Consider the following 22,564-nt stretch of genomic DNA (forward strand, 5'->3'; position numbering starts at 1 on the left):
AAAGGTAATGATGTACAGAGGTAAATAAGAGAAGGAACCAATACACAATTCATATGGGATTTTTGTAATTTGGCCCAATATTTAATAATAAACAATAGAATAACCATGCCCAGTTTACTCTGAACTCTAGCAGTCGCTGTGTTCATTTCAGCTGTATGCTAATGGTTTTAGGTATGTGTTGTCTCATTCAAGGTATTTCCTTCACCACTTTGTTTTTCTATAAAAGGTATTGAATCTTCTACACAGCGATGTGCACATCAATACAAGCCGACTGGGGTGCTTACAGGACCAACAGCCATACTACTGTATATAAACAAACATGCGATGATTAATGGAAACAGAAGGGTTTGTTTACCTAAGGAATGATTTCCTAGAGTAAAATTGCCTTTTCATCTGTGGTCAACAAGAACACCAAATGTAATCACTTTATTTCCCTGGGATGTACCATCACTTTGCTTGGAAAATGTCTTACCTAATAAAAACCTATTGGTATGTCATAAATCTACAAATGCAAATATGTCTTTAATTGCAGATATTTTTACATCCTACTATGCACAGGTGAAAAATAAATTCTACTCTTCGTAGAAATAATGGGCTATTTTTGTCAAAGCCTAGCATGGTCATACATTGAAGCAATTCGAATGCTTGTTTTTTTGTAATTTCTCCACATACATTAATTTCATAATGTGTAAGCATTGAGTATTGCTGCCTTGCTAATCACACAGTGCATAAATCTGTGTCTCAGGGAACCAGGCAAGTAACCAGTCCATGTAGGAAAAAGAGTCGGGAAGGGTTCAGGATGAAAACAAACAGGCAGGAAGAAGAATGGCTTGTTCAGATTGCTAAGGGGAAACGGCAGTGCCACCATGTTTTGCTCTTGCTAGTCTCGTTCAGTGGGAGGATTCCCAGCTTGTATTTCCTTTGAACACCAGGATATGTGTGGGTGGCAGCCTCCTTCACAAACTCACTCATTTCAACCTCTCACACACCTTTTCATGGGAAGAGAACAGATTAGGAAATACAAACAAGCTATTTCAACAGCAAAATAAGAAATCCATTCTGAGTAACAGTGTTGCATATCTATAACATGGTCTTCTATTTCTTACAATGATATATATATATATATATATATATATATATATTCACACATCTATTAGAAGCATATTGAGCTATCCATAAACACTAATGAAACGCTGCACTCAGTACTTCTGGAAAGAAAATGAAACCATACAGTACAATCTTGCTGCTTCTTTTAGTAGGCAGCTTGTGTTACAATGTAGATATCTGTGCAGCAATTGGCATGTTTATTATTATTAGTTTGTTTAGCAGGCGCCTTTATCCAGGCGACTTACAGAGACCAGGGTGTGTGAACTGTGCCTCAGCTGCAGAGTCACTTCCAGCATCTCACCTGAAAGACGGAGCACAAGGAGGTTAAGTGACTTGCTCAGGGTCACACAGTGAGAGTCATGGAGGTGAGCTGGATTTGAACTGGGGACCTCCTGGTTACAAGCCCTTTTATTGAACCACTGGACCACACAACCTTTTTAATGTGAAGCTAATAGTTTAGTTGCTTTACCATCTGTAACTGTCCTGCTAAATAGTCTTTATTATGTTCAATTATTAATACCATGGTGAAAAAGTCCTATGCAGGTGGAAGGCTGGTACTAGGTAGTATCGATGTCCAGTAATTGAATATTCAGTCAGTATGTGGAGCACAACTCTTATTTTGTGTGGAATGATTTCCACAGACACTAAAACACACATTTAGAACTTCCCTTTATTGTAGATCTTATTGATTCGTCGAGCCCTTCCATCGGGAATTAAAACACAAAACACATTTACCTAATGAGAAAAGCAATGCAAACATGTTTTTATAGAATCCATTTATTACTAAAATTACATTCTGATTCTGAGAACATATAGAAATCGTAACAAAAAAGCTAATGTCATCAGTCTTCCTGTCCACGGTGAATATATCATAATTATATAAATAACACAATAATACATCATTATTATCTACAGCATTCCTTCCATCTCTCTCTATACAGAAATGCAGTTGTTGAAATAGACCAGGTAATATCAAACAGTATTTCAAATAGTATTGCAGTGTTATTTTCTTCAAACGTTTATTAAAAAGTGTATCTGCATCTGGTGAAAAAAAGGGTGAATAATGAAATAGCACAGCCGACATCAAAACGGATTGTGTTTCATGATTCTTGAGGTATAAAATCTTCCACATTAATAATGTGTACAAGGATTATGATGGTAAATACAACTGAAGAAACCAAGGCTGCATGCCTTCTAAGACACAATGGACTTCTACTGGCAACAACAGGAGTGCTGACAATATCACTGCCCCCCTTTAACTGAGGTCTTCTGCTTTTCAACACAAGTGGAGTACATGCAATGATTTCACATGCAACACAATAGAAAACGAAGCTGCTGCATCGTGCTGCAGGTCGCATTGTCAGTGTGCAGCTCGGCCGCTGCAGTGAGTTTGAACTGCGACACACGGGGCTGGTTTCACATCCGTGCTAATCGGGGTCCGTGTGAAACCAGCCGCTCGAGGCACCAGGAGGCAGCAGCAGCTACTTTTCACCTACAGCATGGCCTTTGCTTCTATTCTGTGCTTTGTAATTTGTAATAAGAAGATTATTTCAATCCAACCACAAAAAAAGGATTTTCAATCTTCGGTTTGCAGTCCTTCAGCACGTTGTGATTACCATCACAGGTCCTTTACTAAGCAGCTGCCAGTTAGTATTACTGCTTAGCATGGCCTCCAGCCGTCTGAAGGACATTCAGAATACCCCGATGCAGTCTTTCACTGGAGCACACAACACTTCCTTCAGTTTGGTTGGGACTCCCGCCCCTTCCACAGCAGTGCCATCCTTAGCACCCTGCACATCTCTACGGCTTGCACGTAAGCGTGCACCACCTACAGGTCTCTAAACGCACACAGCTGGATGTTTTTTTCCTTGTATAAGCGCCGCAGCTCGGGGTCGGTTAGCGTGCGCAGCTCGTGCAGTCGGTCCAGGGACTGGGAGAAGTCGTCGGGACCCTCGCCGCACCCCCCTTCCTGGGGCAGGCTGGGATAGCCCGGGTGCACCATGAGCTCCACTGTCAACGTGCCGTCACCCTTCTGGGAGCTGCCAGGCACCGCTGTGAGATCACAGCGAGAGCGCGGCTCTGCATTCTCACTGCTGGAGGAGGGTGACGGTGTCCCTACAGCATTCTGCAGGGCTGTTTTTAGACTGGCCACAGACATGCTCATACCCACTGTGGTGAGACCAATATAGGCGTGGGGCCACCTGAAAAAGAGCAGGTAAATAAATGGTGTTGTTCCAGATACTTTCGACGTGGGTTACAGCACTTTTGCTGCTCAGTGTATTTGTTTAATGACATGTTCCTAAGCATGTTCTATACGTCGGAGCTGGATGCCAGAGCAGAGCAATGGAGTGCTTCCTGTGTTCTGCTTCACAGTGAGGCTGAATGGGGGTCCTCCAACACCATTAGAAATGTGCGGCACACAATAAAATGTTAATGATTATACAAAGATTACAGAGACAGCCGCTTACCATGAGAGACACTCATAAAAGTTATTACGGAGGTAAAGCACGAGATAGTAATTGTTGGCCCAGCTATAACTCTGCTGTGAAACAGCTTTAGGGGCTCACAGGGTAACTAAACAATCTGCATTCTTCCAGTCTCAATGTACGGTAAGTTATTCAATAAATAAAAGTCCTCAGTACCTGATGCCGTGCTTTAGAAACACTGGGATGGAGTCGAGGGAGTCCTGCTCCACCTGCAGGTAAAACCCCCGAAGCTGGGGGCTGAGCCAGGTGCAGTGGTGAAGCCCGGGCTCAACAGGGACTCGTGTGAATCGGATCTGATGATCCGACAGCACCCTCGCAAACACATCCCGCACTCCTGCAGCACCGGCAACACAAACAGAGCTGCTTTTGAGAACCCGAGGACAGAAGGAAGCAGACGCTTGAGAGCTGGCTATTCAGCCCATCGAAGCTCGTTCGGGGTTAAACATGTTGATTTGATTCATGCTTACGCTATGAGGGTTGGACAAATAACTGGAACAACCCAACGAGCCCCGCCCCCTAATAAAAAATACCACCTGCTTGTAACTTCTTGTAACCACACCTGTTCCAGCCTGACAATACACTGTACTGCAGCACCTTCATTCCCCCACAGTGGACTTCTTCACATGGATTTTTCTGAATAGTTATTTGCACACAATTGTACTAAATAAAGCGCTGCATGCAATGTTTCCCCGTCTGTCTTTGACCATTTGAAGTCTGATCGTTTTCAGAACCATCCCATGCCATACCACACCATTTCATTTATATAGCGTCGTGCCAAAGGGTCTTACGAGGTTGGCCTGGGACTCCCTACCTGGCAGTACGTGGACATGCTGATGACCGTCCATGTGATGAGGTAGCTGACCGGTCAGTTCACAGAACAGCTGGACCTGTGCCTTCAATTCCTGCTCCACCTGCACAAAATAACACAAAATCGTACAAATCAGTTCAAGTGCTTCATAAACCTCGTTCACCACTCATTGCCATAATGTAGGCAAGCTTGAATCCTAAAAAAAACGAATGAATCCATTGCATTTGCATCCCTTGCCTGTGACCGGTTTGATCCCTTCATTGTGCTTCCTGTACTTACTGCACACGACAGCAGTGCAGTGTAGCAGTGCCCACACCAAACAGCACAGGGATACTGTTGGCTTTTAAAAGGCTTGTAGCTAATTAAATAATTCCATCAATCTTCCATGTTGTGTGCTTCCATTAGGTTTACTATGGGCAGTTCTGACAGAAACACATGTTATAGCACACACATATCTTCAGGGCTTACTTTCAGATAGGATTTCACTTCCTAGGCTATTTCAGCTGGAGCTTGGAGCCTGAAGACACTGCTGAGGTGACCTGACCTAGCATGTGAAACAGGAACAGGCGTTCCTGCAGTAAAGCATGCAAACGGTTTGCTTTAACAGGGGCTTCTTTCAAAGCTGTGCATGAACGAATGCAAGGAAATCACGTGCAACTTTCCAAACCCCGGTTCTGAAGGACCTCTGACTTTGCTTCAACTCACTTCTATCATCTTCAACTGCCCGTTCCTTAATGCCTTCCTGAATCCCATCTTCCCGTGAAAATATCCATCGTCGTTCACAAGGGAAGAACCCTTTGGGAGCGTGTCACAGACTGGAAGGCCCTCTGACAGGTTTGCATGGAGGCCTATAGGAATGCTGTGTCTGTAAGGGAAAGACTCAGATCAGCTCGGAACCTCAACACTGAACATGTTACACAAGCATGGAAATAAGACTCCTGTTGCATGGCACTTTCACCCATTCCAGGTTTTAATACAGGCTTGATTAGCCACAGTCTACTGGGATCAAGCTCAGTCTCATTAGACTCATAGTAAAACCAAACTGCTATGCAACATGAGTCTTATTTCCAGCCCTGAATGGTACAATCTAATGAGGCAGTGGCAAACAGGGTTTCAGTACAGATTGAAAACAATAATTTGCCTATGATCCAGATAAACACAGCTACCACTGCTTATTACTTGAACAGCATCACTCTATAAGCCAATCTATTATAAAGGGTAAAGACCAGAATATGACAGACTGACGCAATTCAGCATGAAGTATATGTCAAGCATGACATTTACTTAGTAAACCACGCCCTTGGGTGTGTAACATAATCTAGGCCCATAGAGAAAAGACACAGGACAAAGTCGAAGCAAACTGAATCACATTTTCCATTACGGCATTGCTGGCCATAAGCAAGACTTACAAATACTGAACAAGACTGTCTATGCTCATAACAGACAGACTAACCCCAAAGTGAATCAAGAGTCTTCACCTCTACTGTCTATATCACGAGATCTAATCAAGACAGTTAAACCAACAGACAACTACCTCCATGAACTACAGGAATTGTGAAGCGTTGTGTCCAAACACATACAGTAAGTGGTACGTATACTAGCCGTGGACTATTACACTTATCAGTGTGTGTGTACCACAATACTCTATATGTAAGGTGACCACATGGCTCTGTGTTCAGCGAGACAGTTCAGGCTTTTCAACTCACAAGCCAGTGCATTCTGATAAGTTTTACCTGTCTCAGGTACCATGCTTACCTTTAAGAGAAGCAGGACTACGTTTACCAGAATGCATTGGGTTGCGAGTTGAAAAGCTTGAACTGTCCCAAACTGTCCAGCTGAACACGGAACCATATGGTCACCTTATGTATATAGAAAGCAGCGCCCGGAGTGCATTCCCTTTACATTCCAACAGGTTTTAGATTCAGGGCCACAGGCTACATCCAGCTATACTGAGAGTCAAATGCTATGGTTACTACTTGCAGCAGTGGGGTGTTATAACTGACTCAATCAAACTCTATGTACAGCTCGGGAATCAAAAGAGACATTTAAAAAAGGGGGTTTTGCCAAAAGCGTTGACCAGAAAACTCTTCACACCTGCATCACTCTATAATAGAATCAATTTAAATAAACTAAAGAAACATAAACATGCCTTCTGGATCAGTGGCTCTGACACTAATGGAAAACCATCTGGTGTGTACGGCCAACTCTTTAGCAGTGTGTGCCAGAGCTAAACTAAAACCAATTCGAATAAAATAAAAATCTTGCGTCCAACGTGTCTTCAAAGGACTCGCGCATTTCCTCGATATATGGAGATTATTATTATTATTCATTTCTTAGCAGACGCCCTTATCCAGGGCGACTTACAATTGTTACAAGATATCACATTATACATTATTTCACATTATACAGTTATCACATTATTTTTTTTACATACAATTGCCCATTTATACAGTTGGGTTTTTACTGGAGCAATCTAGGTAAAGTACCTTGCTCAAGGGTACAACAGCAGTGTCCCCACTGGGGATTGAACCCACAACCCTCCGGTCAAGAGTCCAGTGCCCTAACCACTACTCCACACTGCTGCCCCGGTAGCGAAGAGGATTCGATCGCCCCTTGGAATCTTGATCAAAGTTTCAGCTGGGGCAATTCATCCAATAGCGCTTTTTTACAAGACCCATCCACTGATCAACGTGACTCAAACTCTGACCCAGGCAGCCAGCTGTCCTTATCTCAACATCTCGACTTTAATGAATTGCTGGAAGAATGTTTCGTTTTTGCAAATACCGTGGATAAATTTAACGCTTATAATAACAGCCAAGTGCACATTTCCAGATGTGGTACAACTAGAGAGTATCAGAAAGAGATAAAAAGGATACCTTTTAGATATTTCAGCGGCCTCCTCCGCGGCCATGCCGTTAACCAGTAGAGACACATTGGAGATCGCCCCCTTCTGAAAGCATTCCACTATGCCTCGATTCCTCCGCGCACAGTACCCGAAGTCATCTCCCGTCACCACTAACTTTACTCGCGGCTGGGGCATTCTCCAACACCGGAGCTAACCAGAGAGGGAACAGCCAATACGGGCTCTGATAACAAAGTGCATACAATGAAAAAAAAAAAAAAAAGAGGAGTGGCTTCTCTTCGTTTCATCAGTGCTGACGGGAAACTCAACGCTTCAGATACGACTTGTAACATATTCTCACAACAAGAATTTCCATGGGAAAAAAAGCGTCTTTATCACAAAGCTGCGTCATTGATTAGGCTACCCAATCAGGCTAACTTCCCTGCAGCAAATGGAATACACGTATTTCAAGTATGCGCGGCTGTAATACAGTACAATGGGCTACTGCAATACTACCGGACAGCTTGGCATTCTTTCCATTTTTAAAAAGCTAAATCATTTCTACTAAAGTAATTGAATAACATAAATGCGGTCATATTGTTAAACAAGTTCAATACAATATGGAATTTCTCCTAAAAAAAAAAAACCTTGACATTTTAAAAGCATTGATTTGTTAACGGTTTAATACTTGTACTAATGTGTAGTGATGTACCGAGTGTAAAATCCCATTATTACATAAAAACAAACACATGATCCATGTAGGTGTACTTCCAGTCACTTTAAATCGCCCCGACTTTTTTTTTTTTTTTTAATGTAGCGCTACCTTTAAGACACCTCCCCTTTATTGTGGCACCACACAGCTGTCACGTCTGAATTGGCAGCCCTGGAATAGACATGTTATATCCCTGTGCTTTATATAAGCCTTTACTCCCTCGCACTGAACTGCAGAATCGAGTATAAATACAGAAATACTACGATTATCACGCCTGTAATCAACAGCAACGGGGCAGAGATACATGGAGAAAATAAACCGTGCTATCCAGTTCACACAGCGGCTCCGTTTCAAATGCAAACTACCTGATGAAATGGAAGAAGGAAATCAATAGCTCCGTCTCACTTAGTTCTAGTTAGTGGATCTAATAACAGTATGCGCTTACCCATCATAAACCCACGCGGAGATCCATCATCAATGCCACGGATCACAGTACAGACAGAGAACCAGCCGGAATAGCTTGGTTAAAGTGCGGTTTCTGTAGCAGTTATTCGGTTCCTTTTCCGGGGTTAGCGCCCTCTGGTGCTAACCCTTGGTGAAGCCTGTTTTACTAAGATGTGACAAACAGGACCCTATACAGAATGTGTTATGCATGTGTTTGTTTGTGTGTTTATTTGGGATATTTAAAACACCTTCTTATTTTCGCATATTTTTTGTCTTCACAATAACACTGCTATGAAGACGCTGGTCAGTAGTGCCGTTGAACACAAGTCTCTTTATTACACATCCTTTCCCTCGACCCGACGACACACAGCGGCACAGCAACAGCAACAGGTCACCGCGCTACTGAAACACAGGTCAGTCCTAGAGGACCTAGTTTGCCACAGGCAAATATAAAAATAACAAACATTTGCATACGTTTATTCAAATAAGGTACTGGAGACAACCGATCAAAACACAGACAGATAACAACCAATGAGCGATAACACACGCGCACAGTCCAGAGGGCACGGCCCCGCCTGGTGCAGCGGCATACATTATTACTGGTCATAAATGCTCTTATTGTCGTCATAAGAACTCGATTGTGACGGTGGCGTCATGTCTACGATCGAAAGGTTCTTAACGTACAAAACACGCTAGAATGGCTTTCTCCAATCGGTGTTTTGTTTTTTCAGATACCATGCATGGCAGCTTTCTTGTGGACATTTAGCATCCTCGCTTTGGATCTAATTCCCGTTTGTTTTTGCACTCAGAATATGGCAGTATATAAGAAAAATCTTGCGTCCAACGTGTCTTCAAAGGACTCGCGCATTTCCTCGATATATGGAGATAGCGAAGAGGATTCGATCGCCCCTTGGAATCTTGATCAAAGTTTCAGCTGGGGCAATTCATCCAATAGCGCTTTTTTACAAGACCCGTCCACTGATCAACGTGGCTCAAACTCTGACCCAGGCAGCCAGCTGTCCTTATCTCAACATCTCGACTTTAATGAATTGCTGGAAGAATGTTTCGTTTTTGAGGCTCTTCAAAATGTGCTTTCAGAGTTTGATGAGAATCGTGTCCCTCTCAGCAAGGCAGAGCGGCCATCATCTCATAACAGCGTCCCGGTTGGAAATGAACATGTGAGTCGCATTCTAAACCCTTCAAATGATAGGACAGCTGGACTTTAATCAAACACTTTTGCCTAACGAATGTCGGTGTTTTGTAAATTAATTTGGCAAAAAAAACACAAGCCGTTTTCTTTCCATGTTCCAATGAACAGCAATGTACAAGCAGTAAATGTCAGCTGACTACCATTGTAGGCCTATTGTTGGGGTTATCAGAGGACGCCATTTACCTGTCTCGGGTACCTTTCACAGCAGGACTACACTTACCAGAATGCACTGGGGTGTGACCGTGAAAAGCTGGACTGTCCCAGTGTACATGGAGTCCAATGATAACCCTACTGTGCACGAATGCCAGAACTAACTTCACGTTGTGACATTATGGATGTCCAAATGACCGAGACAAACGAGCAAACAAATCCAATTTTCTGCCCACTATGATATTTTAATATGATTGTAAACATATGAATAAACAGTGGCACTAGCACTTTCAATTGCACTCTGCATTTTCAAGATCTTGTTTGCTGTTTAATTAAATACATATGACTGCTTTGTTGGGGAGACTTGGTGTAATCGATCTAATCCCTTATATTATTATTATTATTTTTTTTATTTGTTTCTGATTCAGGTTTATTTTGCCCCTGACAACAGGGCAGCATCTGAGCAACATATTGACTCCACCATGCCTCCATTACACTCCTGCTTGTCCTCTTCGTCTCTGATGCAGTCCGCAAGCTCTAGAGACAGCATCCGAGCTCTCAAAGTTGATGACAGTTCCAACTGGGGGTATTCATCCATGGACAGCCCACTTCCACAAACATCCACTGATCAATACGACTCACCATCCTGTCTCAGCATAAGTTCTACATCTTCTCTAAATGGGGAACTCCTGCAAGAACGTTTAGATTTTGAAGCTTTCCAGAATGGGGTTTCGCAGTTTGGTCAGAAGCTTGTCCCGGACACCAATGTGGACGGTAGCCCGCGATCATCTTGTAACAGCACCAGGTCCAAGAAAGTCCTCAAAATTCTGAACCTGGTAGAAAGGGAATTTGAGCTGGGTGATCGTGTGAATACCACGCCAACCCCTTCAAATGACAGAGCGCAAACAGATTCACACAGCTCTTCTCCTGGGGAGCACTGGTCATCCACAGGGGTGTGCCCTGTCAGAAAGCTGTCTATAAACGGGAACAAGGAATCTACAGTAGACAAAAATAAATATGTATTAATCCTAGAAAAACTCAGCAGCGACATTGTTGGTGAGCGTTTAAAGACAGACAATCTCGAGGCTGAGCCCACGCAGGACCAAGAGCTATTCGAGAGCCTGAAAGCTGCACCTCAGGATTCGACTGAGCCGCCAGCAGACAGACAGACAGACAGAGATGCAGACACTTCTGATCATGATGTCAAACAGACCATGGTACACACGGCAACTATGGATGTAACTGATGTATTGTATTGGTTCTGTCCAGCATATTGGCGCGTTTAAAACGTGTTACACCTGGATGTTTAATAATCTGTGCTAAAGTTAAACACCTGGGTTTAGAGTGATGATGTTAATAAACTCACACAATTCATTTAGTAAGATGCGAGTTTTTTCTCGCTCTATTTTGATATAACAATGTATAAATATTAACTTTAAGCTGACGGGTCTATTGTTCACTCATTTCAGAACTAACGTTATATTTTAACTATTTAAGAAGACAGAGTTATTGAAACACACAAACAAACAAAACATGTACATGCCTATTTGACACTATATTTAAAAAATATGTTTGTGTTTGTGTTTGTGTACTTACAGCAGCATCAAGTCGAATACAGCCAAGAGAAGAGATCTCATGAACTACAGGCAAAGGAAGACAAAAGCAAAGAGAAAAACAGAAAACTAAAAGAAAGTGACATTTCCACCCAAGAACAAGAGCCCAGCTCCCCCGGGGTGTCGGAGACCACTAGAATTATTACCGATGCTTTTGCGAATTTATGTCGCAGAACCAAAAAACAAGTTGAACTTGACCAGAAACTTGGCTTTTGTTTGCTTCCTTTCAAAAGTAGAATTAGCAGACGTGCGCTCCGCAATGAGAGCCTAGAGCCGCGTCTGAGCCTCAATGAGCAGCCAGTCAATCCGCACAGGCAAGGCTGCGTGGCGTCGCTTCCCGAGTGGGCATGCCCGAGCCAGCCTGACTACCTGGAGCGCGCTGAGCACGGAGGATCCAGAAGCAGAAGCAGCTTCCCTGTGGAAACAGCGCGGGCCTGCTCAGCGGCCCCCCGTGGATCCCGTCTGCACGCAACAAACACAAAAGAGGACAGGAAAAGTGCGCCGTAAAGACACACAGATTTTACTACAAGACAGAGCACAATAAAAAGTATTTGTAAGAAAATGTGTAAGACTATAGAGCTGGAGCACATTGAATACCACTTTGTAAATGATGATGAAGATGATGATGAAGATGATGATGATGATGATTATTAGTAGTAGTAGTAGTAGTAGTAGTAGTAGTAGTAGTAGTATATTATTTCAGTATAATGCAGTATTTTCAATATTTTAAATGTTATGGGTGGGGATGATAGTTGGTGTATGTCTTTATTAAACATTATCAAACGTTACTAACTTGCAACCGACTTGAAAACTCTTTTAATATGTATTTCTTCCAGAGGATCAATCCGCAGAAATGAATGTTGTGCTTGAGGGCTTGATCCTACACGTCCCTTTAGTGACTTCACAATGACACGCTCCTAGTGGTTTGTTTTCTTTTTGAATGTGCTTATTTATCTATAAGATAGATAAATACATAACAGTCACTAATACTTTATTGCAATTGTACTTTTTAGATACCGGCTTATTGTCTATCTGTAAAAAATAACAAATTAAAAAACCACACATGCCAAATACTGAACTGCATGTAAAACAAGAGACCTCACAATGACTCGATTATGACGATTATGACATGGAGGGAAATACAGGGCTATTAAAACACAAAGCGCGCCTGAATATCGCGGCTTTTCATTAGCTGGCGGATTCATCGTTTATTTTTCGCTTTGCGTGCGATTCAGGTTTTTTCTTTTTCTTCCTTTCTTTTCTTTTCTTTCTTTTTTTTTTTTTGCCCTGAAAAAAATTGGAACATTTGAGAAAAATATGGACTCCAACGTGTCCGGAATAGACCGTCGCGTTTCTTCTTCGACTCTTATATACCGCGCAAGTTACAGAGATTGCAAAGAGGATATGATCGGAGATCTAAAACGTGATGACAGTTCCGGCTGGGAGAACTCCAAATTCAGTCTGTTTCCAGGGGAGTCATCCACTTTCCAACTGGACTCCAAACCGTTTCTCTGTGTGCCGGCTTCTTCCTCGTCTCAGTACGGCGACCTTGGGGAATTCTTAGAAGAGGTGGGCGTTTTTGACGCTCTTCTGAACCTGGTTTCGGAGTTGGTTCAGAAGTTTGTATTGACCACCAAGAAAGATGGGAGTCTGCTGTTTGACATCAAGTTCGGGTCTTCGAATAACAGCGCCAAGTCAGAGGAAGAGTTTAACATCCTCGACATTGTAGGAAGCGAATTTGAGCTGGGTGATCGTGTGAATACCACGCCAACCCCTTCAAATGACAGAGCGCAAGCAGATTCACACAGCTCTTCTCCTGGGGAGCACTGGTCATCCACAGGGGTGTGCCCTGTCAGAAAGCTGTCTATAAACGGCAACAAGGAATCTACAGTAGACAAAAAGAAATATGTATTAATCCTAGAAAAACTCAGCAGCGACATTATTGGTGAGCGTTTAAAGACAGACAATCTCGAGGCTGAGCCAACGCAGGACCAAAAGCTAATCGAGAGCCTGAAAGCTGCACCTCAGGATTCGACTGAGCCACCAGCAGACAGACAGACAGACAGAGATGCAGACACTTCTTATCATGATGTCAAACAGACCATGGTACACACGGCAACTATGGATGTAACTGATGTATTGTATTGGTTCTGTCCATCATATTGACGCGTTTAAAACGTGTTACACCTGGATGTTTAATAATCTGTGCTAAAGTTAAACACTTGGGTTTAGAGTGATGATGTTAATAAACTCACACAATTCATTTAGTAAGATGCGAGTTTTTTCTCGCTCTATTTTGATATAACAATGTATAAATATTAACTTTAAGCTGACGGGTCTATTGTTCACTCATTTCAGAACTAACGTTATATTTTAACTATTTAAGAAGACAGAGTTATTGAAACACACAAACAAACAAAAAGACATGTACATGCCTATTTGACACTATATTAAAAAATATGTTTGTGTTTGTGTTTGTGTACTTACAGCAGCATCAAGTGGAATACAGCCAAGAGAAGAGATCTCATGAACTACAGGCAAAGGAAGACAAAAGCAAAGAGAAAAACAGAAAACTAAAAGAAAGTGACATTTCCACCCAAGAACAACACCCCAGCTCCCCCGGGGTGTCGGAGACCACTAGAATTATTACCGACGCTTTTGCGAATTTATGTCGCAGAACCAAAAAACAAGTTGAACTTGACCAGAAACTTGGCTTTTGTTTGCTTCCTTTCAAAAGTAGAATTAGCAGACGTGCGCTCCTCACTGAGAGTCTAGAGCCGCGTTTGAGCCTCAATGAGCAGCCAGTCAATCCGCACAGACAAGGCTGCGTGGCGTCGCTTCCCGAGTGGGCATGCCCGAGCCAGCCTGACTACCTGGAGCGCGCTGAGCACGGAGGATCCAGAAGCAGAAGCAGCTTCCCTGTGGAAACAGCGCGGGCCTGCTCAGCGGCCCCCCGTGGATCCCGTCTGCACGCAACAAACACAACAGAGGACAGGAAAAGTGCTCCGTAAAGACTCAAGTTGCCCACATGTCTGTTTACCAAACCCAGCACAATAAATGGCCTTTTAGGTTTTCCTGAGTGAAAACATTGGTTCGAATTGTTATGAAACTAGAATTATTATTGTTGTTGGTGGTGTAGTTGCTGTACTGTCCAGTATGTTGAAGTTTAAAGCAGTGTATAGTGATATTAAACATCATCAAGTGATGCTTGAATTGCAGCTGATGAAAAAAGAAAAATATATTTTTTATGTCATTCTTTCAGTGGCGCAATATATAGAAATAACTACTGCATTTATATACTTGTTGCAATAATAATAATAATAATAATAATAATAATAATAATAATAATAATAATAATAATAATAATATAATGGGGAGGGAGGGAGGGAGGGAGAGGGGTCTCTGCTCCAGCACATACTCCCTCAATCACTTCAAGATGACACACTTTTTTTTTAAACTGCTATTATTTATTATGTATCATTGTATTAACTTCCAAGAATGAACCGTGTTCACGCATGCAGTAGCTCAGCTACGGAGCAGCAGGTGTCGTGTCGCGGTGAGCGGTTCAGAATGACTCGCGTGAAGCAGGGTGACAGGAAGCCTCGGGTCCAGCAGATAAAAATTCCTTTGGTGAGATGTAAACAAACGGTGTCCCAAAATTATGGCCACCGTATAGCCTACTCGTATACCTTTTCAAATATATATATCAAAAGTGACCATAACGCTCTATTTGTAAAAGAGATAACACTTGTTTTTGTTACGAGCAATATCATTTTCAAGTTCGGGATGGTCCCTCTCTGCCCCAGGTGTAGCACTATCTAAAAACACGATCAGGCTGATGGCACCTGCAGTCTTGTATCAGCGCGAATTCCCTATTTACCTGGGCTACAGGTGCACTGTTCACACACGCGCACAGAATCTTCATACCCCAGTTAAAATTCCCGGCAGTTCATTGGCTGCCTGGGGAAACCACGAAGACAAATCAGAAGTAACTGCGTGTGCTGACCTGCCGGGAGGAGAATGGCTGCTGAAACCTGGAGCAACAGGCAACCAATCAGAGTAACAGCACAACGCGTTTCCCCGAACTCCTTTTTGGCCAATCAGGAAGCACAGTGTGGACCAACACTTCCGGGACCGCTAGTTGTCAAGACGTGATTGGTTGGAGGTTATGGCTTTGAAGAGGAAGAAGCGACTCGTGTTTCCCTTAGTATAAAGAGAAAAGTCATTGTTAGCGCAATGAGCTTTATCCTAGTTTTACACGAGTACGGCTTCATGAAGCTGTTATTTGTTTTGCTTTGTGTTTTATCACAAGGCGAGGGCTCCGACGAGTTCAATTATGTGACCTGCGGATCTGTGGTAAAACTACTGAACACCCGGCACAACGTTAGACTCCACTCGCACGATGTGAAGTACGGTTCAGGTCGGTGTAAATGTGGCATACTTAGAATCGTTTAAGTGCTGCATAGTGTGTGTTTTCTGAATTACACATAAATATAACTAGTACACATAATGACGCCAGAGCAGCGAGTTGCTTGCTTAGCAGAATTGTATTGGGTTCTGATAGGAATGCAGTTATTGACAGGAACGCCGCCGCTGCTGTTGTGGTAAAGTATATAAATATAGCCTTGAATAATAACCTGTGTGAACGTGTTGCGCAAACTGCCACTGGTAAGTTGAAGCCTCAAGACTGGGAAGCCGTGAAGAGCGAGGGAGATGCACTGAAGGAGTCTGAAATCCCAGGCTTGTTAAGCAGCTGCACTCCGTGCTTGTGTGAGGAAAGCTCTCCTGATTTCACCAGCACTGCAGGGCGCTGTTATTCGAACGGAGCCCTTCCCTTCTTTGCAGTATAGGTTGGCTGCTCTGCAGTTCTCCTCTGCCTATTTATTAAGTGCTGTCGTTTGCCACAGGAAGCGGTCAGCAGTCGGTGACCGGGGTAGAGGCTGCAGACGATGCTAACAGCTACTGGCGGATCCGTGGGAAGCCAAACAATGCGTGCCAGCGCGGGGCGCCAATCAAATGCGGCCAGACCATCAGACTGACACACATGAGCACCGGGAGGAACCTGCACAGCCATCACTTTGTTTCACCACTGTCAGGCAACCAGGTAAGCACACAGACTGACAGACAGACAGACAGGCAGGCAGAGAGAAAGACACACAGACTGACACACACACACACAGGCACACACAGACAGACAGGCAGAGAGAAAGGCGCACGCAGACACACAGGGACACACAGACCGACAGACAGACAGACAGACAGACAGGCAGAGAGAGACACACAGGCACAAACAGACCGACAGACAGGCAGAGAGAAAGACACACAGACAGACACACACAGGCACAGACAGACAGACAGACAGAGAGAAAGGCGCGCACACACACACTGACAAAACAAGAGCTAGGTAATCCTTGCAAACATCCATGCAGTGGCGTAGGCTATAGAGATGGGTGTTTTTGAATGCAAGGGGTTTAACACAGCAAATCTATTTACACTGGGATCTACCTGAGTGCTCACTGGAGACACGATGGTGACGCAGTGTAGCCAAGGAACTGGAATGACGGTCCTGTCTGGCATGTGTAAGATGTTTAATGTGTGTTCAGCTGGGGAAGCTCCTCTGAGACCTGCATCTCACTTCCAAGGGTCCTCACGAGAGTGAGCAGGCAGGCACACTGCGAGGATTCTTAATATAACAGCAGAGAGTGATAGGAGGTGTTAAATGGGGGGTCTTGTTACCCATGATTTGCTGTTTTCATGGCCCTGCCTTTTTTATTATTATTATTATTATTATTATTATATTTTTTTTTTTTTTTTTTTTTTTTTTTTTTTTACTGCATACTGCTGTTGAAAATCATTCAAAGAGGGCTGCATGTTAAATCACATGTAGGTGTTAGGGTTACATGTAGGTGTGGTACGGATGCCCGTTTTCAGACTGTCCCGTGGGCACATTGTGGACGGCTCTGCACTCTGCTGCTGTTGTAAAGGCTTGAACAGACCCTGAGGTTTCCATGCGTTTCTCCCACAGGAAGTGAGTGCCTTCGGGGAGAGCGGGGAAGGAGATGACCTGGACGTGTGGGCGGTGCAGTGCAGCGGGACGTACTGGGAGCGGGACGATGGCGTGCGCTTCAAACACAGCGGCACAGACGTGTTCCTGAGCATCACCGGGGAGCAGTACGGGCACCCCATCAGAGGGCAGAAGGAGGTCCATGGCATGCAGGGGCCCAATTCCAACAGTCAGTGGAAGACCATGGAGGGTGTGTTCATCAAGCCCAGCACTGAGCCCCTGAGACACGATGAACTGTGAGCTGGTCTGCTGTGTGTTCGGACCAGGAAGGGACTCGTCACCGTGTCCTCAAGTATGAAGGCTTTTGAAAATGGGCCCTGTGTGTTTCCCTTGCATTTTGAAAGATCAATGTGATGCTTCCTGTAGCACACGCTTCTGTTATTTATAATGCTCGGGAGTTACTGTGTTGAATTTTACTTTGCGTTGATTTTTTTTTTTTTCTTTTATTATTGTTAAGGCTGTATAGGTTGAAAAAGTTTCAAAGAAAATTTAAAATATTAAAAATCTCTCTAATCGAATACTGTATGTGAAAATCAATGTAAAATTTGAAAGAAAATACAGAAGTTAAATATAAAGATGAATGTGAATCCTAAATCATTGAAAAAATGACTGTTTAAAAGGTAAACCACGTTTATATTAAAATGTTTAAACATTGAATCTATTGGGCTACGCTGATGTGCAGCCATAGCTTTTTTTTTCGTCGTCTGCTGTAAAGAGATTAATTGCAAAGGTATAAACAGCAGTGGCTTTGGATACTGCCTTCACTGGAAAGCTATATCAATTTAAATTACCACGTGGTTCAAACTAAAACCTGGACTGGCATATCCCTCCAGGATCGTCCACCTCTCCGCTTCAGTGGTGCAGTTTTCAAACGATGCACAGCAGGATCTGTAGCTGCTCTGGGTGACCACTAGGTGGCCTGTCTCAAGCAAGCATCTCAGTAATGGCACAAGTGCACCATGAAGGGGTTCAGTTAACTAAAACAGTTACCGGTATACGAGTACTCCTTTTATGACTTTTTTTTTTTTTTTTTTTGTAATATAAACGTTTACTTGTTTGTCTGTGAATCTGAATAATAAAACCTTGGCTGGCACATATTAAGCACAAGATGTTTGTGAACTTGAGATGCAAACCCGTAAACGAGCAAAGACCAGTGCAGTGTGTCTGAATATCCATCTGTTCTCACATGCATATGTGTTTAAACTACTGTAATTGATGGATTTCTTTATCATCAAAGTTGTTTCTAATAAGAAATGTTTACTGACAAGAGTCCCAAATATGCTTCACTATTTTCTTACCCGATGTTACAGGTAAAATCAATTAGCTGTAAAGAGTCCAAGTCCCAGTATTAAACTGATTTAATCTTTTAACTCGCTGAATTCTCCCTGACCGCACATGCAATTCTGTACTGTCAAAATGAAACGTTCAGCTCAATTCTCGTTCTGTAACAGACGGCTGTGGAGCAATGCCATTCTAGAACACTTTCAGAAATGTGTTGTAATCGTTTTTAAAAAACATTCATTTCGTAACTCCTCGAATAGTGCATAATATATGGGATGGAAATCAGTATATTCAATATTGATTCTGGGATTTTTTTCTCATTCATTTTTTTCTCCCTGCAGTAAACAATGCAATATACAAGCTGTTCAGCACTGCTAGTGAAGTAATGTGTTTTATATAAAGGGAAGAAGTTGCAGGTCATATATAGTATGACAATACTGTTTATAAAAACTGCATTCAATCTCTGTTATATGTGTGTTATTTTCCCTTGTGCTTGTTTGGGCATAGAGATACTATGCTAATCTTGATAATCTAGTTCTGTTTGAAGCTGAGCCTTGTCATAAATGTGATGGGGATGTTTTCAGAAATACATCTACTTTGAACAGTCAAAAAGGATACGCGGTGAAGTTTAAAACTGGTTTAAAACTAAGCGAGTGTTGAAAGTATTGAGCGCGGTGGCAACTGAGGGTTGAGGTGGAGGAGTTCAAAAACTCCAAGGAGCAGCAGAGCGCGTTAAGAGGACGTGCACGCAGGAATCCGCAGGTTTGTGTGCAGTACTCTTGTCTGTCCACAAGGTGGCATCGCAACACATGCAATCGTGCCGAAATGAGCGTTCATGGTCTGTTCTATACAGAACCATATCAATCCATCAGCGCCTTCTCTGGGAGCTTATTTTCGCGATGTTATTGTTATGTAACAGATCCAATGTGAAACCAAATATATTCTTAATATTAGGGAGGTGTCTCGAATTTGGCACCCTCGCCCCATTATACACCCAGTGCTGTTTGGAGCTCTATTTTCACAATGTCTGATTGACTATCTGTTGTTCAGTATATCAGTGGTTCTTAGAACCTAAACAAAAAAGGTTCCAAGACGAGCCCGGAACGCGCGTGTTTCTAGAACGAAACCCCTTTGTGATGTGCTAGAGTTTCAGATTAAGATTCTTAAATATCTCTTCTGATAACATGAAAAGTGTACAGGCACACCGGTCTTGTTTTGAAACCATGTGTCTTTAGATGGGTCAGCAGTGCTGAAGGAATTATATTAAGAGATAATCGAATGTAAGAAATTCAAGAAATAAATGACAGCCTCGTGGAACCCGTTCGATTAACACAGATCTTTTAAACCCCGAAAAGCGGTCTATGTATTTCTGCACGTTTGTGAATCCTGGTATACTGGGAGTGCTGGGAGTGCTGGGTGTGCTGGGAGGCGCAATGGTCTTTCAGCCCTCCCACTCTCGTCCAGGCTCGTGTTGTTCTTATCTCCTGTATGTGTGTTTTTATCAGGGAAGTTTGGTCCCGATATCACAGTGAATTGATGCGGCTAGACCTGGAGAGATCATTCTTAAAATTACAATAAAACAAGGCTTGATGTTCTTTCGGATTTTTAAAAATGGGAATCGATAAATTAATCACAACGCACTTTATACGAGCGTGTTGTTTATTGTACAAACTGGGATTATACCGTGTGCAATTAACCATCGATACAGGACAGGAGCAACGCTTGCAATAACAAACACATCGCAATGTATTAAAATACACGCGATGTATTATTATTATTATTATTATTATTATTATTATTATTATTATTATTATTATTATTATTATTATTGTAGCAGTAGATATGTAGTAGTCGTATATCTTTCTCATACTTGACGGGCAGCTCATTTAAAAGCAGTGAGTAAATGCAGGACAGTTATTATTATTAACATGAGCTCATTCTGCAGCACGGCTTCTTCCTTCATTGAGGGGACGCTGCATTCATTCCCGTCTAAGAATAATACATCAATTATAGTTCAAGAAGAAGCACCCCTGTTTCGTGTTTAGTGTACTTTGAATGCAACCGTTTCAATTTAAACGCGGTTTGAAATAATAATAATACAAAAATCATAAGGACGCTGTATTTGTCAATATCATTTTTTAAAGACGCAGCATGTTATTTTTTTTTAAGACGCTGCATGTTATTTATTTTTTAAAGACGCTGCATGTTAATTATTATTATTTTATTTTAAGACGATGCATGTTATTTTTTTTTTTTTTTTAAAGACGCTGCATGTTACTTATTATTATATTTTAATAAACATCAAGGTTTTGGACATTGTCTGATATGAAAATCTTGCTCGTCTCATTGATGCGATGAACCGGGGGCGATTTTAAAGTATACATGGCAACTTTCATTTCATAACATACAGGTGTCGTGTGAATAATAATATGCGCAGTTATTAATGCCATCGTTTCGTTTATTTAATACATTAAACATGGCGCTCAACCTTGCTCACACGTCCATTTCGTTTTGCTGAAGAGTTTTCAATTCCTACGTCTAATTTTCACCTCTAGCACATAACACGCGATACAGGTTCTTGTGTTTCAAGTAATACCGCCCCCTCTCAATTTCCTTTGGGTGGCAGGCGGGATCCTATTGCTTGTAACACAGGAACTGAACATGCAGCGTTGTAGCATGAAACTGAGAGAGTACAAGTGAACATCCAGAGTGCTGGTATACTCAGAGTGACAATGCTGGTTACTGGTCACTATCCAACCAAATGTTTAACAATTCAATAGAAATCTTATGTAACAGCTTAAAACAGATCTGAGTGTTTTAGACTTTACTAAGCAGCGCGGCATGAAGCATATCAGTCATGTGTTTATCATGTGGTGGGTGAGATCTCTGTTTAATTTCTAAACACATTGTTTACCGTGACGTGAGGGCTGTTTTTTATTTTAGTTATGGAAACGCTGGGTGATAACGGTAAATGGTTAGCGGTGTGTTTATTTGTGTGTAGAGTATGCGAGTATCACCCTCTCTATTGTTATGTATTGACAGATAGTTCAGCAGCTACGTGGAATCACTCAGTCTCGAGATATATATATATATATATATATATATATATATATATATATATATATATATATATATATATATATATATATCCTACTACTGTGTTTCAATGAACGGCTCTTATAATAAAGTTTAAGAACTGCACTTCAAATGATGTTTTCATGTATTTTGATTTGTATTTGTTTATATTAAAATGCATTTTACTTTACATTTGTAGCCTGAAGGTTCGTGTGTTTTTGTGTTTTGTTTTCTTATTGGGATCGTTGGGATATGAAATAATGCCAGTCTATTCAATCGCGTTCTGTTTTGGTTAAAGACGCAATGACGCATGTTTGAAGTGTTCTCAGGTCCTCTCCTCCTGCTATAAAGCGATTTGTTATAAATGATTCGTGAGGGTTTTACCCACAGGGGGGGAAGACACTCAAATGCAGTCGATGGAACGATATTCTATAGAAAATAAATAAAAGAGTGATTTCTAAATCTAAAACGTTAGTGTTCCTTTTCCCTTTAGCTCGGCCTGTTGTAGTACACCGTGTACTGCACTAGATGAACTTCCTATAGTCTACAGTATAGGTGCGTTATCGGTGACCGTCAAATTAAAACGCGTGGTTTCATTGCATGTCTGTGTGTCTGGGCAAATACAATAACTGGGAATGTGATGTATTCCACCGTTACGTGACGTGTGAGGCATGGCCGTGGCGCACATCTTGAAACTCCTTATAAGGTCTGGGTGTGATCAGTGATGGGCTGCGGTGGAAGTCCGGGGTTCCACAGTGTGAAGACGTTTAGC

At 42.3% G+C, this 22,564-nt stretch overlaps 3 protein-coding genes across 9 annotated transcripts; 2 read left to right on the forward strand and 1 right to left on the reverse strand.

Moving 5' to 3' along the window:
- Positions 1–60: 60 nt before the first annotated feature.
- Positions 61–8,685, reverse strand: LOC117428441 (carbohydrate deacetylase-like). 7 transcript variants are annotated; one of them, XM_058994190.1, is made up of 6 exons: positions 8,401–8,556; positions 7,278–7,456; positions 5,107–5,266; positions 4,405–4,504; positions 1,353–1,408; positions 61–989 (listed from the first exon to the last, which is right to left on the reverse strand). In XM_058994190.1, the coding sequence occupies exons 2-6, from the start codon at positions 7,439–7,441 to the stop codon at positions 969–971; spliced, it is 501 nt and encodes a 166-aa protein (XP_058850173.1). In that variant the 5' UTR covers positions 7,442–7,456; positions 8,401–8,556; the 3' UTR covers positions 61–968. The 7 variants fall into 7 exon arrangements, with proteins under 7 accessions (XP_058850173.1, XP_033903342.1, XP_058850172.1 ...); XM_058994188.1 differs by lacking the exons at positions 61–989; positions 1,353–1,408 and adding exons at positions 1,475–3,308; positions 3,750–3,927 and having other exon boundaries at positions 7,278–7,487; positions 8,401–8,685; XM_034047447.3 differs by lacking the exons at positions 61–989; positions 1,353–1,408 and adding exons at positions 1,475–3,308; positions 3,750–3,927 and having other exon boundaries at positions 8,401–8,684.
- Positions 8,686–9,002: 317 nt separating this feature from the next.
- On the forward strand, positions 9,003–12,111 carry LOC131699008 (uncharacterized). Its single transcript, XM_058994192.1, has 3 exons — positions 9,003–9,577; positions 10,188–10,976; positions 11,358–12,111. Exons 1-3 carry the CDS (start codon positions 9,140–9,142, stop codon positions 11,877–11,879), a joined length of 1,749 nt encoding a protein of 582 aa, XP_058850175.1. The 5' UTR covers positions 9,003–9,139; the 3' UTR covers positions 11,880–12,111.
- Positions 12,112–15,519: 3,408 nt separating this feature from the next.
- On the forward strand, positions 15,520–18,093 carry LOC117427916 (stromal cell-derived factor 2-like). Its single transcript, XM_058994193.1, has 3 exons — positions 15,520–15,792; positions 16,280–16,476; positions 17,398–18,093. The coding sequence occupies exons 1-3, from the start codon at positions 15,609–15,611 to the stop codon at positions 17,674–17,676; spliced, it is 660 nt and encodes a 219-aa protein (XP_058850176.1). The 5' UTR covers positions 15,520–15,608; the 3' UTR covers positions 17,677–18,093.
- The last annotated feature ends 4,471 nt before the right edge of the window (positions 18,094–22,564 follow it).

Source organism: Acipenser ruthenus, chromosome 21, assembly GCF_902713425.1.
Source record: "Acipenser ruthenus chromosome 21, fAciRut3.2 maternal haplotype, whole genome shotgun sequence".
NCBI lineage: Eukaryota > Metazoa > Chordata > Actinopteri > Acipenseriformes > Acipenseridae > Acipenser > Acipenser ruthenus.

Coding starts and splice junctions, on each gene's coding strand:
- LOC117428441 (XM_058994188.1), bottom strand. CDS start 7,441: ATGCCCCAGCCGCGAGTAAAGTTAGTGGTGACGGGAGATGACTTCGGG. Junction 5,267..7,277: donor GCCGCTGAAATATCTAAAAG/GTATCCTTTTTA, acceptor TTTCCCTTACAG/ACACAGCATTCCTATAGGCC. Junction 4,505..5,106: donor GGCAGTTGAAGATGATAGAA/GTGAGTTGAAGC, acceptor TATTTTGTGCAG/GTGGAGCAGGAATTGAAGGC.
- LOC131699008 (XM_058994192.1), top strand. CDS start 9,140: ATGGCAGCTTTCTTGTGGACATTTAGCATCCTCGCTTTGGATCTAATT. Junction 9,578..10,187: donor TCCCGGTTGGAAATGAACAT/GTGAGTCGCATT, acceptor TTTCTGATTCAG/GTTTATTTTGCCCCTGACAA. Junction 10,977..11,357: donor ATGATGTCAAACAGACCATG/GTACACACGGCA, acceptor GTGTACTTACAG/CAGCATCAAGTCGAATACAG.
- LOC117427916 (XM_058994193.1), top strand. CDS start 15,609: ATGAGCTTTATCCTAGTTTTACACGAGTACGGCTTCATGAAGCTGTTA. Junction 15,793..16,279: donor CGATGTGAAGTACGGTTCAG/GTCGGTGTAAAT, acceptor CGTTTGCCACAG/GAAGCGGTCAGCAGTCGGTG. Junction 16,477..17,397: donor CACCACTGTCAGGCAACCAG/GTAAGCACACAG, acceptor TTTCTCCCACAG/GAAGTGAGTGCCTTCGGGGA.